Source organism: Phocoena phocoena, chromosome 14 (assembly GCF_963924675.1).
Source record: "Phocoena phocoena chromosome 14, mPhoPho1.1, whole genome shotgun sequence".
NCBI lineage: Eukaryota > Metazoa > Chordata > Mammalia > Artiodactyla > Phocoenidae > Phocoena > Phocoena phocoena.
Window position 1 is genome coordinate 27,815,475 of NC_089232.1, and position 16,791 is coordinate 27,832,265.

At 38.1% G+C, this 16,791-nt stretch overlaps 1 protein-coding gene across 1 annotated transcript in view; it reads right to left on the minus strand.

The window, feature by feature from the left end:
- ALMS1 (ALMS1 centrosome and basal body associated protein) overlaps positions 1 to 16,791 on the minus strand; it is a 227,579-nt gene that overhangs the window by 13,008 nt on the left and 197,780 nt on the right. Inside the window, exon 17 of the mRNA XM_065890809.1 lies at positions 482 to 599. Within this exon, the coding sequence (XP_065746881.1) occupies positions 482 to 599 (118 nt within the window). The remainder of the gene's footprint in view (positions 1 to 481; positions 600 to 16,791) is intronic.

Here is a 16,791-nt window from a genome sequence, read left to right on the forward strand (position 1 = left end):
TGGAGATCTTGACGTATTAGTAGCAAGAGCTTCCTCATCCCATGTAGGACTTCATTATATGGATATACAATAATTTATTTAACAATTTGGCTACTGGTGGACATCTAAGTTGATTTTACTTTTTTGCTTATAATAAACAATACTCCACTGGTTAATTCTGTACACTTGCCATTTTACACATATGCACTGTATATTTATAGGCTAAACTTCTAAAGTAAAAGTGCTGGGTCAAAGTAATTTTGATAGAAACTGCCAAATAGGGGGGTTGTACTCCCAACTTATATTCCTACTAGAATGTACCTATTTCCTTGCAGGCTTGCCCACAAACTTACTATCAAACTTAGATTTTTGTCAATCTGATAGGTGACAAATGGCATTTGAGTATAGTTTTAATCTTCATTTTTTTGTGAGTGAGCTTGAGTATCTTACCATAGTTTTAAGTGCTACCTGTATTTCAATGGAAATGTTTAAATTAATTTACCTGCTTGTATGCCCTTATTTAACATATGTACGTTTTGCTTGTTGCAAAGGGTAGAGCTCGAGCTCCAGAAACTGCTGGTAGAAGACGAAACAGAGTCAGAAGAAATATGGTCTGTCACCTGGAAAAACAAGACATCCTGTCATCATTACCTGTAGTCAATGGCACAGTTACCCAAGGGATAAGAAAACACTATCATCAAGAGCCCTTTCTAATTCAGTTCAAACTGTTGAGATGAGGTTGCCGGGAAGCTTGTGACGATGTGAACATGCTACTACACACTTCTGGATGGGGAGGGGGATGCTGCTGCAGTTGGATACAGGCCTGAGCTGTTTTAAGAAGGCAGGAGAGACTGGCTATGCTCCCAGGACTTGAAAAAACTCTGAAGAGGATGCAAGAGGAAGATTAGCCTGGTGTGCCTTCAGAGTGAAATTCTGAGTTGACACCAGCATAAAATTTTGATGAGAGATAAAGAAGGCAGGGGATAACTAAAGAGAGTGAGTGATGAAATGCAGAGAGTGCTTTCCAATAAGATCTGACTTAGAAACTTAAAGGGTAAATGCCAAAGACCTGAGAGGCGCCATGAGAAGTCCTGAATGAGTGGAATATTGCAAAAAGCACTTAAAGATTTGAGCCCAAAAGGTTGTTTTTAGCAAGTAGAGCAATAAAGGGAGTTGATGGTGGAATGTTAGTGGATGACAAAAAGATTACCAAAATATAGTCGAACAAATATAAAATAGTATTTCTTAAACTTGTTCATCAGAACAATCTCCTGAGGGAGGGTCCTAACCCAGAACAATGAATTAGGAGTTTCTAGGTGAGGGCTCTGGGCATCTATATTTTGAATAAATGTCAGATGCTTGTCTACTTAAACACATTTGGTAGAGTAAATTGAAGCCCAAGTCAGGAAAGGAAACAGAATATCTGCTTCCCTGAACTAGATAAACTATATTTCAGGGTCTTCAGGGAATTTGCAACAGATCCTGGAGGAGACGGGGCTGGCTATGTTAGATGTCTGGGGACAGGAAATACTTTAATTTTCAAAAAAGATAAGCATTGCAAACTGCGGGGTTTAATAATGATGACCTGTAAAATTCTAGCATGGATCACAAATTTAATAATTTGCAAGCATTTAGAGGTTAAAGAAGAGAAAATTTTAGCCAAGGTTCATTAAGGCTGGCAGAATAAGCCCTGCCAGTTTAGCCTTGTTTTTCCTAGTCGACGTGGTCACAACTAGATTTGAATAAAACAACAAAATTTCTCATTATGTACTTGACGGCAAGATGGAGTTATAGGGGTTGAAGGATAAGTTGGTGGAACCAGCTTTCCCATATAATGCACATCTGGGAGGGCTGAAAGTGCTGTCAGGATCCCAAATAATAACAGGCATGATAGGCCAAATCAAACAAGGGATAATTGTCAGGCCCTACACATCAGGCAGAAGGAACAGCAGCAACTCTGAGGCAGTAGAAAAAGCTCTGAGTCGGGTGTCCAAAGACCTAAACCAGTCTCAGATCTTCCCTTTACTAGCTGTCTCTACTTGAGCAAGCCATAATCTCTGTGCCAGTTTCCCCATCTAGAAAAGGGAACACCTAAATTTCTGAAATTATAGAAGTGTTACAAAGAACAAATGATTTAGATTAAAAAATGTAAAAAGCTACTAATATAAAACTATGAGACTATGATGATGTTAAATCAATATGTATGAAAGGGTGGTGAGGAAGATCTGACTGGCAATCCATTATAATTTTTCTGCAGCTGTTTTAAAAAAAAAAGAGAGAGAACACTTTATGCACTAAAATGGACTTTCAATATAGACTGTCAAGTACAAAAAACAAAGTTTGCTGCCATTTTTGTGAAAAGGGAAGAAAACATATGAAGTTACTTGCTTTTTATGTATAAAATATATGTGAAAGAACAGAACCTAGATTGGAAAGGAAGAAGTAAAACTTTTTATTTGCAGATGACATAATGCTATCAGTAGAAAATACTAAGGAATCCACAAAGTATTAGAACTAATAAATAAGTTTAGCCAGATTGCAGAATACAAGATCCACAAGATAAAAAAATCAGTTGTATTTCTATATTCTAGCAACATGCAATCTGAAAATAAAATTAAGAAAATCAGGGAATAAATTTATCAACATAAGTGCAAGGCTTGCACACCAAAAACTATATAACATTGGTGGGAGAAATTAAAGGTTTAAATAAATTGTGAGACATTACACATATGTAATTTTAAAATGGACAACAGATTTGAATAGACATTTCACCAAAGAAGATATAACAGTGGCCAATAAACATATGAAAAGCTGTTCAACATTATCAGTCATTAGGGAAATACAAATTAAAATCACAATGAGATACTACTTCACACCCACTAGGATGGCTATAATAAGAAAGATGGGCAGTACTAAGTGTTGACAAGGAAGTGGAGAAACTGGAACCTTCACAAACTGCTGCTGAGAATGTAAAACGGTACAGCTACTTTGGAAAACACTTTGGCATTTTCTTAAAAGCTAAACATAAACTTACCATATGACCCAGCAATTCCAGTCCTACGTATATATGCAAAAGAAATGAAAACATATGCCCACACAAAAACTTTTACAAAAATGTTCATAGCAGCATGATTCACATTATCCAGAAAAAAAAAATCAAACAATCCAAATGTCCAACTGGCAACTGGATAAACAAAATGTGGTAGAGCCATACAATGGAATACTAACCAGTAATAAAAAGGGGTACTGATACATACTATAACAAGGATGAATCTTGAAAACATCATGCTAAGAAGCTAGATGCAGAAGACTAGATATTATATAATTCTTTTTACATGAAACGTGCAGAAAAGGAAAAAGGCAGATTGGAGGTTGTCTGGGGCTGGGAATGTGGATTGATTGCAAACAGGTATAAGGGACTTTACTGGGTAACAGAAGTGTTCTAAAACTGGATTGTGGTGATGATTGCACAGCTCTGTAAATTTACTAAAAAGAATTGAATTGTATACTTAAAATGGATGTATTTTATGGTATGTAAATTATACTTCGATAAAGTGTTTTAAAAATCTCTGTAAAGATTTGCAAGAACAAGTAACACTGAGTATCTCTGGAAAGGAAAGATGGGTGCCTGGGAACAGGAGAGGGAAGACACTTTATCAAACACTCTTTTATATATTTTTAATTTTGTACCATGTATTATCAGTTTAAGAAATGAGAATAAACAAAACAAAAACTTATAAGGAAGAGTGTGGCAATAAAGGTTTAATGGCTTTGGTGAGCTCAGTAGGGGTAAAACACATATTAGGCCATAGAAATGTTCTAGCTTACAGAAAGGAAGACGATAAATCCTCTGTCACCTTCTGAAGCACAACATGCTTAGTTCAAAGGGACAATGCTTAAAAACAGATGTCAACAAATAGGCCCAGAAGCTGTCAACTTAGGAAAGGGGAGTAGAAAGGGTGACCTGTGAGAAATGGTTCAAAGAGTGAAGACCTGAGGGAAAATACTTCAGGGAAGGAAGTGGGGACCTGAGAGGTAGAAGATTAGATCTCTTTTCTGTGCCTTCAGAGAGCAGAACTGGAAGCAGAACCAGGAAATCTAGTACGGGCAGATTTTAGATCTTCTGAAGTTTTAAAACCTTTGCCAACTGGAGCCTTAGACAAATGAAACAAGTTGCCAATGAGCGGCAAGTGAGTGGTGGAGCTGTTGAAGCAGAGGCTGGAGCACCCTGGGGAGCAGAGGCAGCAGAAGTGTTGATGGTCCCTTCCAAGAACGAGTCTGAGAACCTCTGGCACTTCCAAAGTACATGGTATGCACCACTGGGTGTAAAGCACACACGTTTACATCGGATTAAATGAGGAGCCTTGGTGTGTGTGTTTCTGCTTCTAGTTTCAATCTTTTTGGTTAAGTTCATTCCTGCCTATAAAACGGTAAACATTTAAAAATAGAAAATAGTCTAAAAATAAATTCTTTCTCAACAAAATGTATCTAGTTAGCCCTCTAGGACGGTGAAAATCAAAAGGACAGACAAAAACAAGTGTTTTCAAGGATGTGGAGAAATGGGAACCTTCATACATTGCTGCTAGGAATGCAAAATGGTAACAATACTTTTCATAACAGTCTGGTAGTTCCTCAAATGGTTAAATATAGAGTTACCATATTATCCAGAGTATATCCATTTGTAGGCATATGCCCAAAAGAAATGTAAACTATGTCCACACAAAAACTTGTACATGGATGTTCACAGCAGCTTTGTTAATAGTAGCCAAAAACTGGAAGAAATCCAAATATCCTTTAACTGATGAATAGATAAAATATGAATATTCATACAATGTAATATTTGGCTATAAAAAGGAATGAATACATGCTACAATGTAGATGAACTCTGAAAATATTAAGTGAAAGAAGCCAGTCACAAAAGATCACATATTGTATGATTCCATTTACATGAAATGTCCAGAATAAAGAAATCTAGAGACAGAAAGCAGATTAGTAACCACAGCCGGAGCAGGGGCTGGGGCAGGGGTGGGAGATTGGGAGAAATGAGTGCCTGCTAATGTATATAGGGTGCTTATGGTAGGTGTTGAAAATGTCTTAAAATTAAATTGGGGTGATGGTTGCACAAGTCTCTGAATATACTAAAACACACTTAACTGTACACTTTAAATAGGGGACTATTATGGTATGTTAAAGATCTCAAGAAAACACTTAACGGTACACTTTAAATAGGGGACTTTTATGGTATGTTAAAGATCTCAAGAAAGCTATAACAATGTGCTTATTCATGTACGCAAACTGAAATACATGTAGATTATGAAGCCTTATTCGGAGAAAAAAGGTTCTCGTGCTCTCTGTTCTTATATCTTCTGTTACTGAATCAGGGGTACAAAAACAATGGAAAGTGACCAACAGCGTCATTTCCATTTAACAGTGGACAGTCCTAACAAAAATGTGGGCGCTGGGATGAGATCGTATGTATCTATGTTTTTAGATATTTTCACTTGGATGTTTTGATCTAACTTCAAGTTTAATAAATAAAACTCGTTAATATTTCAGTCAGAATTAGTTTCTCCATTTTGTTAAGGTGTTTGCATAGTATTTTGATAAGGTGTTTGCATAGTACGTATGGTTCAGCGCTACACACACTACAGCTAGCGCTAAGTGCAAACCGTCAGAACCGTGCCATCACGCTCTTTTGACTTCCACAGATTCAATCAATAACCACAATTCACAGGCCTGCATCGTGCCTGACAATTTGTGCTGAGGACCCACCACAGGATAGAACATAATTGCTGCTGAATTCATTTACAGATGCTGTCGTTAAACCACAACAATCCACTTTCTTTAGTCCGTGGGAGAGTCTCAGGCATTTCCTCTAATCTCATCGTCCCTTAGCGCCTGGGTGTGAATCAACCCACCCAGTTCTCTGCAACTGGGCTTACACATAAAGACTTGTGACTACAAGTCAACTCACATTATCAGCTACCACGGTTTAAGCTTTCTGTTGCAGAGAGTCTTGAAAGGAGATACACACTGGCTGGCTTCTTCTGTTTTAATTTCTATTATTGTGAGAGTAAACTCACCTGTTAATGCCTTACTAACAACTGGGGAAAAAGTAACTGCCGCCATCTCAGAGATGTTTCAGGCTTTTCGTAGTACTTTTTAGTTTAATTAAAATCTACGTGAAATTCATTCCCATATTCATTGATCAGACAAACCATCATACAGACCCAGAAAAAAAAGCTTTTCAATTAAATAATGACTTTTTAGGTGGAAACTGAGCTTAGGAAAACATATCAAATATAGGAAAAAGGCTATATTTTCTTACATCACCTTATACAGCTATTCTTCACGTATGAAGATTGTTATTGCTGACCTTCTGCCGGCAAGGTGCCTGCTGAAAGATGCTTTTCTTTCAGAAAAATGGGTTTATGCTAATTTATAAACACTAAAGTTTAGGACCAGAGGTACACATTGATAAGACAGTCAAAATTAGAAATACAGTCGATGGCACCAAAAGACAGTCTTTTCTTGTGAAAAGTTTTTAGATATGCACAGATCAAACTGGCAACTGGAGTTTCAATACTAAAACTTACTAGCCAGTCTGCCCCCAAAATAACATTTTGATGTAGATTTAATTCTGAGAGGCAAGATTAGAACTTATAAAAGCAGGAACTAAGGTGATAACTGTCTATTTTTCACCATCAGAAAATCAGAACTGGTCAATTATTTCTGCAAGTATTGTAGATGATAACTCTAATATATCCTCCCCCTCAAATCAAAAGTGCGTTGTGCCTGCAGAATGGTCCTCATTAAATTTCTTTTCATACATGAATGAGTAAAGATTGCAGAGACATAACGAATCTGAGTAATGCCAAAATTCAAAGTATGGCCATGAGACTGTATAGTTAAAATGTAATGGAAGTACTTGTCATTAGAACCGAGGTCAAGAAACTAACAGGATGGTAAGGTTTCCCAGATAATGGCTGGGTTTGGGGTAGAAAAGAAAGAAAATCAAGAGCTAAAGTCCTCAATTAATATACAGGAAAAACTGGAAGGTTAGCAAACGATCTTTAAAATCTTGTAGAGGGTGGTAGAGCTAGATGACATAAGTCCCAAAGGATTTTCTATCAGGTTTGAAAAATTATGGTCTGGAAGTGACCCTCTCACTCTCTTTTCTTCTCTGCATTCTCTGAAATCTTTCCTCTTAGCTTTAGTATTTATGAGGATTATGATCACCTTTTTTACATGGATGGCTCTAAAATCTTTATTCCACTCATGACATACTCATGAGATCATATGTATCTATGTTTTTAGATATTTTCACTTGGATGTTTCGATCTAACTTCAAGTTTAATAAATAAAACTCGTTAATATTTCAGTCAGAATTAGTTTCCTCTTCCAATCTCTCCATTTTGATAAGGTGTTTGCATAGTATTTTAGTTGCTTTGGGTAGAAATTTCAAAAGAACCACGGCTATTAATTACCAAGTCCAAGTCATTAGAGTCCAGTTTAGTTTCTTCTCATAAATTAATTTATGAATATGACTTTCTTATTTAAAAATCTCTACTGACAATTAGATAAACATTTGGCAATAAAATTATATCTAGACAGACAAAATAAATTCCATGTGGATTAAGTGTTTAAATGCATTGCCCTCCACCTTAAATAAGTATTAAAAAAATAGGGGAGAATACTTTTTTATAATCTTGTGGTTGGGGACATCTCTCTTAGCATGGAAAAAAGAAATAAAGAAGTTGAGTACACAACAATGCTATTACACTATTAATACAATATAAATAATGCTCAAGAATTAATAAGAAAAATTCTTCAGAGAAAAATGGGCAAAGGATATAAGCAGCTAATTCTCAAAACAAGAAATGTAAAGAGCAATCTCTGAAACCTAATATTTAAAAACTGCAATTTAAAGCAGTGAGTTTTTTTACACATCAGATTAGCAAATATTAAAAAAACTGATACTACCCATAGTTGGCGAAGGAATGAAGAAACACATTCTCTCATACTTTTGGTGGGCACATATATTTGTACAAAATTTCTGGAGGGCACATAGTTAGAGGTGGGGAGGTCTACAGATTACTGACAGTCTTTAAAATTTCTATTATTAATGATCTACTTAGGATTTAAAACTTCTTGGCCAATTCTGTTAATTTATATTTTCTTAGAAAATCACCCACATCTAATTTAGGTTTTAAAATATATCAGCCTAAAGTTGCATACAGTAATCCTTTAAAAAAAAAAAACCACTTCTTTGACTGTGGTTATACTCTTCCATACTATTAGTGTTGATCCTTTTCCTTATGGTCAGAATAACCAGAGATTTGGTCTATTTTTTCTTTTTTTTTTTTTTGAAAGAACTAGATCTTGGTTACATCGATCAATTCTGGGGACTGATTTATAGAATGCTTACTTGAGTTTGTTGAACTAAATATCATTTAATACATTTTCCTCTAAATATAGATTTAGTCACATCCCGTAAGTTCTGGATATGTGCTTTTACTTTCATTAATGAAAAAAAATTCTATAATCTCAATTCTTAGTTCTCCTATAGCCCAAAAGCTTAGAATGCTTTAAAATATTTAAGGAAAAAGTTGTAGTTGTTAGATTCCAACCTTATTGTATTGTGGTTAAAGAATATAAGCTTAGTTACAAATGTTCTACTTTGGGGATTTATCAACATTTTGCCTAAATGTACAGTTAATTTTTGTATATATTCCATGGGCATTTGGAACAACTGTGGATGCTGTGTTTTGGGAATAAAGTTTTATACAGATACTTTAAATCAAACTTCTTAATACTGCTATTAAAATCTTCCATATCTTTTATCTGTTATATGTCAAAATCGGATAAAAACAATGAAAATATCCCATTCTTGTACTTTTGTCACATTGTATATTGTAATTATGTCTGGATGAACATATGAATGCACTCTGGTGGAAAGCACAGCAGTAATTTTGGAAGTCTCTGAAAGACTCTTTCTTCCCTTGGAAATTACAGAGTGGAGATAGGGTAGATTCTCAAGACAAGTAACATTTAATTAAAAATGACCAAAAAACCCTACCTTTCCATGGTACAGAAACTTGCATTTCTAATCTGGCAAAACTATAAATTATTGGCAGAAAGGTGGAAGTATAGGAATTTTCATGCATTGCAGGTAGGAATATAGACTGGAAATTAATTTGGTACTAATGTAGAAAATTAAGTATACATATAGCTTATGATCCAAGATTTCCACTTCTGGGTCTGTGCAACAAAGGTAGTCTCACAAGGTCCATAAGGCAGTATGGACAAGGATGTGCACTGCTAGTGTTTTGCATTGTTGGGAATTGACAGCGACCTGGGTGTCCATTACAGGGAAAGCGCATAGGTAAATTGGTAGATGCACTCAATGGAGTACTATGCAATGATCAGAAACCTGAATTATATGTACGTGTAGCAATGTGATGAATGTTAAAAATAAAATGCTTAGCTAAAATAACAAAAATAATGATATAAACTGAAAATACATGACAAACACAGAATACATATTTTCTAAGAACTCTTGTAAGCCAAAAGATATTTACATAACAAGGCCAGCTCCAATGGGAGGGCAGGAATGAGGATTAGCGGCTATGGGAATGAAATTTTAAAAAGAGAGGCCATGGATGCCTTAGGGACCAGGAGAAGATGGCCAAAGAGTAAGACGTGGAGAACACCTTCCTCCCCACAGATACATCAGAAATACATCAACACGTGGAACTGCTCCTATCCTATAGAACACCCACTGAATGCTGGCATAAGACCTCAGACCTCCCAAAAGGCAAGAAACTCCCCACGTACCTGGGTAGGACAAAAGAAAAAACAGAGACAAAATAATAGGGACGGGACCTGCACCAGTGGGAGGGAGCTGTGAAGGAGGAAAGGTTTCCACACACTAGGAAGCCCCTTCGCGGGCGGAGACTGCGGGTGGCGGAGGGGGTAAGCTTCAGAGCCACGGAGGAGAGCGCAGCAACAGCGATGCGGAGGGCAAAGTGGGGAGATTCCCGCACAGACGATCGGTGCCGACCAGCACTCACCAGCCCGAGAGGCTTGTCTGCTCACCGGCCCCGGCGGGTGGGGGCTGGGAGCTGAGGCTTGGGCTTCAGAGCTTAGATCGCAGGGAGAGGACTGGGGTTGGCAGCGTGAACACAGCCTGAAGGGGTTAGTGCCCCACGGCTAGCCGGGAGGGAGTCCGGGAAAAGTCTGCAGCTGACGAAGAGACAAGAGACTTTTCCTTGCCTCTTTGTTTCCTGGTGCGCGACGAGAGGGGATTAAGAGCACCGCTTAAAGGAGCTCCAGAGACAGGCGCGAGCCGCGGCTATCAGTGTGGGCCCCAGAGACGGGCATGAGATGCTAAGGCCGCTGCTGCCGCCACCAAGAAGCCTGTGTGCAAGCACAGGTCACTATCCCCACCTCCCCTCCTGGGAGCTTCTGCAGCCCACCACTGCCAGGGTCCTGTGATCCAGGGACAACTTCCCCGGGAGAACACATGGCACGCCTCAGGCTGGTGCAACGTCACACCGGCCTCTGCAGCCGCAGGCTCTCCCCGCACTCCGTACCCCTCCCCCACCCCCAGACTGAGTGAGCCAGAGCCCCCGAATCAGGTGCTTCTTTAACCCCATCCTGTCTGAGCGAAGAACAGATGCCCTCAGGCGACCTACACACAGAGGCGGGTCCAAATCCAAAGCTGAACCCTGGGAGCTGTGCGAACAAAGAAGAGAAAGGGAAATCTCTCCCAGCTGCCTAGAAGCAGTGGATTAAAGCTCCACAATCAACTTGATGTACCCTTCACCTGTGGAATACCTGAATAGACAACGAATCATCCCAAATTGAGGAGGTGGACTTTGGGAGCAAGACAGATTATTTTTCCCCCTTTTCGTCTTATTGTGAGTGTGTATGTGTATGCTTCTGTGTGAGATTTTGTCTGTATAGCTTTGTTTTCACCATTTGTCCTCGGATTCTGTCCGTCCGTTATTTTTCTAAATTTTTTTGTTTTACTTTTTAAACTTTTTTTGCAATTATTTTTTACTTTTTATTTTAATAACTTTATTTTATTTTATCCTACTTTATTAGATTCTATTTGATTTTGTCCCCTTTCTTTCTATTTTTTCTCCCTTTTATTCTGAGCCGGGTGGATGAAAGGCTCTTGGTGCTCAAGTCGGAGTCAGTGCTGTGCCTCTGAGGTGGGAGAGCCAACTTCAGGACACTGGTCCACAAGACACCTCCCAGTTCCACGTAAAATCAAACCACGAAAATCTCCCAGAGATCTCCATCTCAACACCAAGACCCAGCTTCACTCAATGACCAGCAAGCTACAGTGCTGGACACCCTATGCCAAACAACTAGCAAGACAGGAACACAGCCCCATCCATTAGCAGAGAGGCTGCCTAAAATCATAATAATGCCACAGACACCCCAAAACACACCACCAGACGTGGACCTGCCCACCGGAAAACAAGATCCAGCCTCATCCACCAGAACACAGGCACTAGGCCCCTCCACCAGGAAACCTACACAACCCACTGAACCAACCTTAGCCACTGGGGACAGACACCAAAATCAACGGGAACTACGAACCTGCAGCCTGCGAAAAGGAGACCCCAAACACAGTAAGGTAAGCAAAGCGAGAACACAGAAAAACACACAGCAGATGAAGGAGCAAGGTAAAAACCCACCACACCTAACAAATGAAGAGGAAATAGGCAGTCTACGTGAAAAAGAATTCAGAATAATGATAGTAAAGATGATGCAAAATCTTGGAAATGGAATAGAGAAAAGGCAAGAAACATTTACCAAGGACCTAGAAGAACTAAAGAGGAAACAAGCAATGATGAACAACACAATAAATGAAATTAAAAATACTCTAGAAGGGGTCAATAGCAGAATAACTGAGGCAGAAGAACGGATAAGTGACCTGGAAGACAAAATAGTGAAAATAACCACTGCAGAGCAAAAGAAAAAAGGATGAAAAGAACTGAGGACAGTCTCAGAGACCTCTGGGACCACATTAAACGTACCAACATTAGAATTATACAGGTCCCAGAAGAAAAAGAGAAAAACAAAGGGACTGAGAAAATATTTGAAGAGATTATAGTTGAAAACTTCCCTACTATGGGAAAGGATATAGTTAATCAAGTTCAGGAAGCACAAAGAGTCCCATACAGGATAAACCCAAGGAGAAACACGCCAAGACACATATAAATCAAACTATCAAAATTTAAATACAAAGAAAATATATTAAAAGCAGCAAGGGAAAAACAACAAATAACACATAAGGGAATCCCCATAAGGTTAACAGCTGATCTTTCAGCAGAAACTCTGCAAGCCACAAAGAAGTGGCAGGACATATTTAAAGTGAGGAAGGGGCTTCCCTGGTGGCACAGTGGTTGAGAGTCCACCTGCCGATGCAGGGGGCACGGGTTTGTGCCCCGATCCAGGAAGATCCCACATGCCGTGGAGCGGCTGGGCCTGTGAGCCATGGCCGCTGAGCCTGCGCATCTGGAGCCTGTGCTCCGCAACGGGAGAGGCCACAGCAGTGAGAGACCCGCGTACCGCAAAAAATAAAGTAAAATAAAAAAATAAAGTGACGGAGAAAAACCTACAACCAAGATTACTCTACCCAGCAAGGATCTCATTTAGATTTGATGGAGAAATTAAAACCTTTACAGACAAGCAAAAGCTGAGAGAGTTCAGCACCACCAAACCAGCTTTACAACAAATGCTAAAGGAACTTCGCTAGGCAAGAAACACAAGAGAAGGAAAAGACCTATAATAACAAACCCAAAACAATTAAGAAAATGGGAAGAGGAACATATATATTGATAATTACCTTAAATGTAAATAGATTAAATGCTCCCACCAAAAGTCACAGACTGCTTGAATGGATACAAAAACAAGACCTGTATATATGCTGTCTAGAAAAGACCCATTTCAGACCTAGAGACATATACAGACTGAAAGTGAGGGGATGGAAAAAGATATTCCATGCAAATGGAAATCAGAAGAAAGCTGGAGTAGCAATTCTCATATCAGACAAAATAGACTTTAAAATAAAGACTATTACAAGAGACAAAGGAGGACACTACAAAATGCTCAAGGGATCGATCCAAGAAAAAGATATAACAATTGTAAATATTTATGCATCCAACATAGGAGCACCTCAATACATAAGGCAAATACTAACAGCCATAAAAGGGGAAATCGGCGGTAACACATTCATAGTAGGGGACTTTAACACCCCACTTCCACCAATGGACAGATCATCCAAAATGAAAATAAATAAGGAAACACAAGCTTTAAATGATACATTAAACAAGATGGACTTAATTGATATTTATAGAACATTCCATCCAAAAACAACAGAATACACATTTTTCTGAGGCGCTCATGGTACATTCTCCAGGATAGATCATATCATGGGTCACAAAATCTAGCCTTGGTAAATTTAAGAAAATTGAAATTGTATCAAGTATCTTTTCCGACCACAACGCTATGAGACTAGATATCAATTACAGGACAAGATCTGTAAAAAATACAAACACATGGGGGATAAACAATACACTACTTAATAACCAAGTGATCACTGAAGATATCAAAGAGGAAATAAAAAAATACCTAGAAACAAATGACAATGGAGACATGACGACCTAAAACCGACAGGATGCAGCAAAAGCAGTTCTAAGAGGGAAGTTTATAGCAATACAATCCTACCATAAGAAACAGGAAACATCTCGAATAAACAACCTAACCTTGCACCTAAAACAATTAGAGAAAGAAGAACAAAAAAACCCCCCAAAGTTAGCAGAAGGAAAGAAATCATAAAGATCAGATCAGAAATAAATGAAAAAGAAATGAAGGAAACGATAGCAAAGATCAATAAAACTAAAAGCTGGTTCTTTGAGAAGATAAACAAAATTGATAAACCATTAGCCAGACTCATCAAGAAAAAAAGGGAGAAGACTCAAATCAATAGAATTAGAAACGAAAAAGAGGAAGTAACAACTGACACTGCAGAAATACAAAGGATCATGAGAGATTACTACAAGCAACTCTATGCCAATAAAATGGACAACCTGGAAGAAATGGACAAATTCTAAGAAATGCACACCCTGCCGGGAGTGAATCAGGAAGAAATAGAAAACATGAACAGACCAATCACAAGCACTGAAATTGAAACTGTGATTAAAAATCTTCCAACAAACAAAAGCTCAGGACCAGAGGGCTTCACAGGTGAATTCTATCAAACATTTAGAGAAGAGCTAACACCTATCCTGCTCAAACTCTTCCAAAATATAGCAGAGGGAGGAACACTCACAAACTCATTCTACGAGGCCGCCATCACCCTGATATGAAAACCAGACAAGGATGTCACAAAGAAAGAAAACTACAGGCCAATATCACTGATGAACATAGATGCAAAAATCCTCAACAAAATACTAGCAAACAGAATCCAACAGCACATTAAAAGGATCATACACCATGATCAAGCTGGGTTTATTCCAGGAATACAAGGATTTTTCAATATACGCAAATCAATCAACGTGAAACACCATATTAACAAATTGAAGGACAAAAACATATGATCATCTCAATAGATGCAGAGAAAGCGTTTGACAAAATTCAACATGCATTTATGATAAAAACCCTGCAGAAAGTAGGCATAGAGGGAACTTTCCTCAACATAATAAAGGCCATATATGAGAAACCCACAGCCAACATCATCCTCAATGGTAAGAAACTGAAACCGTTTCCACTATGATCAGGAACAAGATAAGGTTGCCCACTCTCACCACTCTTATTAAACATAGTTTTGGAAGTTTTAGCCACAGCAATCAGAGAAGAAAAGGAAATAAAAGGAATCCAAATCGGAAAAGAAGTAAAGCTGTCACTGTTTGCAGAAGACATGATACTATACATAGAGAATCCTAAAGATGCTACCAGAAAACTACTAGAGCTAATCAATGAATTTGGTAGAGTAGCAGGATACAAAATTAATGCACAGAAATCTCTGGCCTTCCTATACACTAATGATGAAAAATCTGAAAGTGAAATTAAAAAAACACTCCCATTTACCATTGCAACAAAACGATTAAAATATCTAGGAATAAACCTACCTAAGGAGACAAAAAACCTGTATGTGGAAAATTATAAGACACTGATGAAAGAAATTAAAGATGATACAAATAGATGGAGAGATATACCATGTTCTTGGATTGGAAGAATCAACATTGTGAAAATGACTCTACTACCCAAAGCAATCTACAGATTCAATGCAATCTCTATCAAACTACCACTGGCATTTTTCACAGAACTAGAATTAAAAAATTTCACAATTTGTATGAAAACACAAAAGACCCCGAATATCCAAAGCAATCTTGAGAATGAAAAATGGAGCTTGAGGAATCAGGCTCCCTGACTTCAAATTATACTACAAAGCTACAATAATCAAGACAGTATGGTACTGGCACAAAAACAGAAATATAGATCAATGGAACAGGATAGAAAGCCCAGAGATAAACCCACGCACACAGGGACACCTTATCTTTGATAAAGAAGGCAAGAATATACAGTGGAGAAAAGACAGCCTCTTCAATGAGTGGTGCTGGGAACACTGGACAGGTACATGTAAAAGTATGAAATTTGAACACTCTCTAACACCATACACAAAAATAAACTCAAAATAGATTAAAGACCTAAATATAAGGACAGACACTATCAAACTCTTAGAGGAAAACATAGGCAGAACACTCTATGACATAAATCACAGCAAGACCCTTTTTGACCCACCTCCTAGAGAAATGGAAATAAAAACAAAAATAAACAAATGGGACCTAATGAAACTTAAAAGCTTTTGCAAAGCAAAGGAAACCATAAGACAAAAGACACCCCTCAGCATGGGAGAAAATATTTGCAAATGAAGCAACTGACAAAGGATTAATCTCCAAAATTCACAAGAAGCTCATGCAGCTCAATAACAAAAAAAGAAACCCAATCCAAAAATGGGCAGAAGACCTAAATAGACATTTCTCCCAAGAAGATATACAGATTGCCAACACACACATGAAAGAACGTTCAACATCATTTATCATTAGAGAAATGCAAATCAAAACTACAATAAGATATCATCTCACACCGGTCAGAATGGCCATCATCAAAAAATCTACAAATAATAAATGCTGGAGAGGGTGTGGAGAAAAGGGAACACTCTTGTACTGCTGGTGGGAATGCAAATTGATACAGCCACTATGGAGAACAGTATGGAGGCTCCTTAAGAAACTACAAATAGAACACCCATATGGCCCAGCAATCCCACTACTGGGCATATACCCTGAGAAAACCGTAATTCAAAAAGAGTCATGTACCAAAATGTTCATTGCAGCTCTATTTACAATAGCCAGGACATGGAAGCAACCTAAGTGTCCATCGACAGATGAATGGATAAAGAAGATGTGGCACATATATACAATGGAATATTACTCAGCCATAAAAAGAAACGAAAGTGAGTTATTTGTAGTGAGGTGGCTAGACCTAGAGTCTATCATACAGAGTGAATTAAGTCAGAAAGAGAAAAACAAATACCGTATGCTAACACATATATACGGAACTTAAGGAAAAAATAAAAAGGTCATGAAGAACCTAGGGGTAAGACGGGAATAAAGACACATGCCTACTAGAGAATGAACTTGAGGATACGGTGAGGGGGAAGGGTAAGCTGTGATAAAGTGAGAGAGTGGCATGGACATATATACACTACCAAACGTAAAACAGATAGCTAGT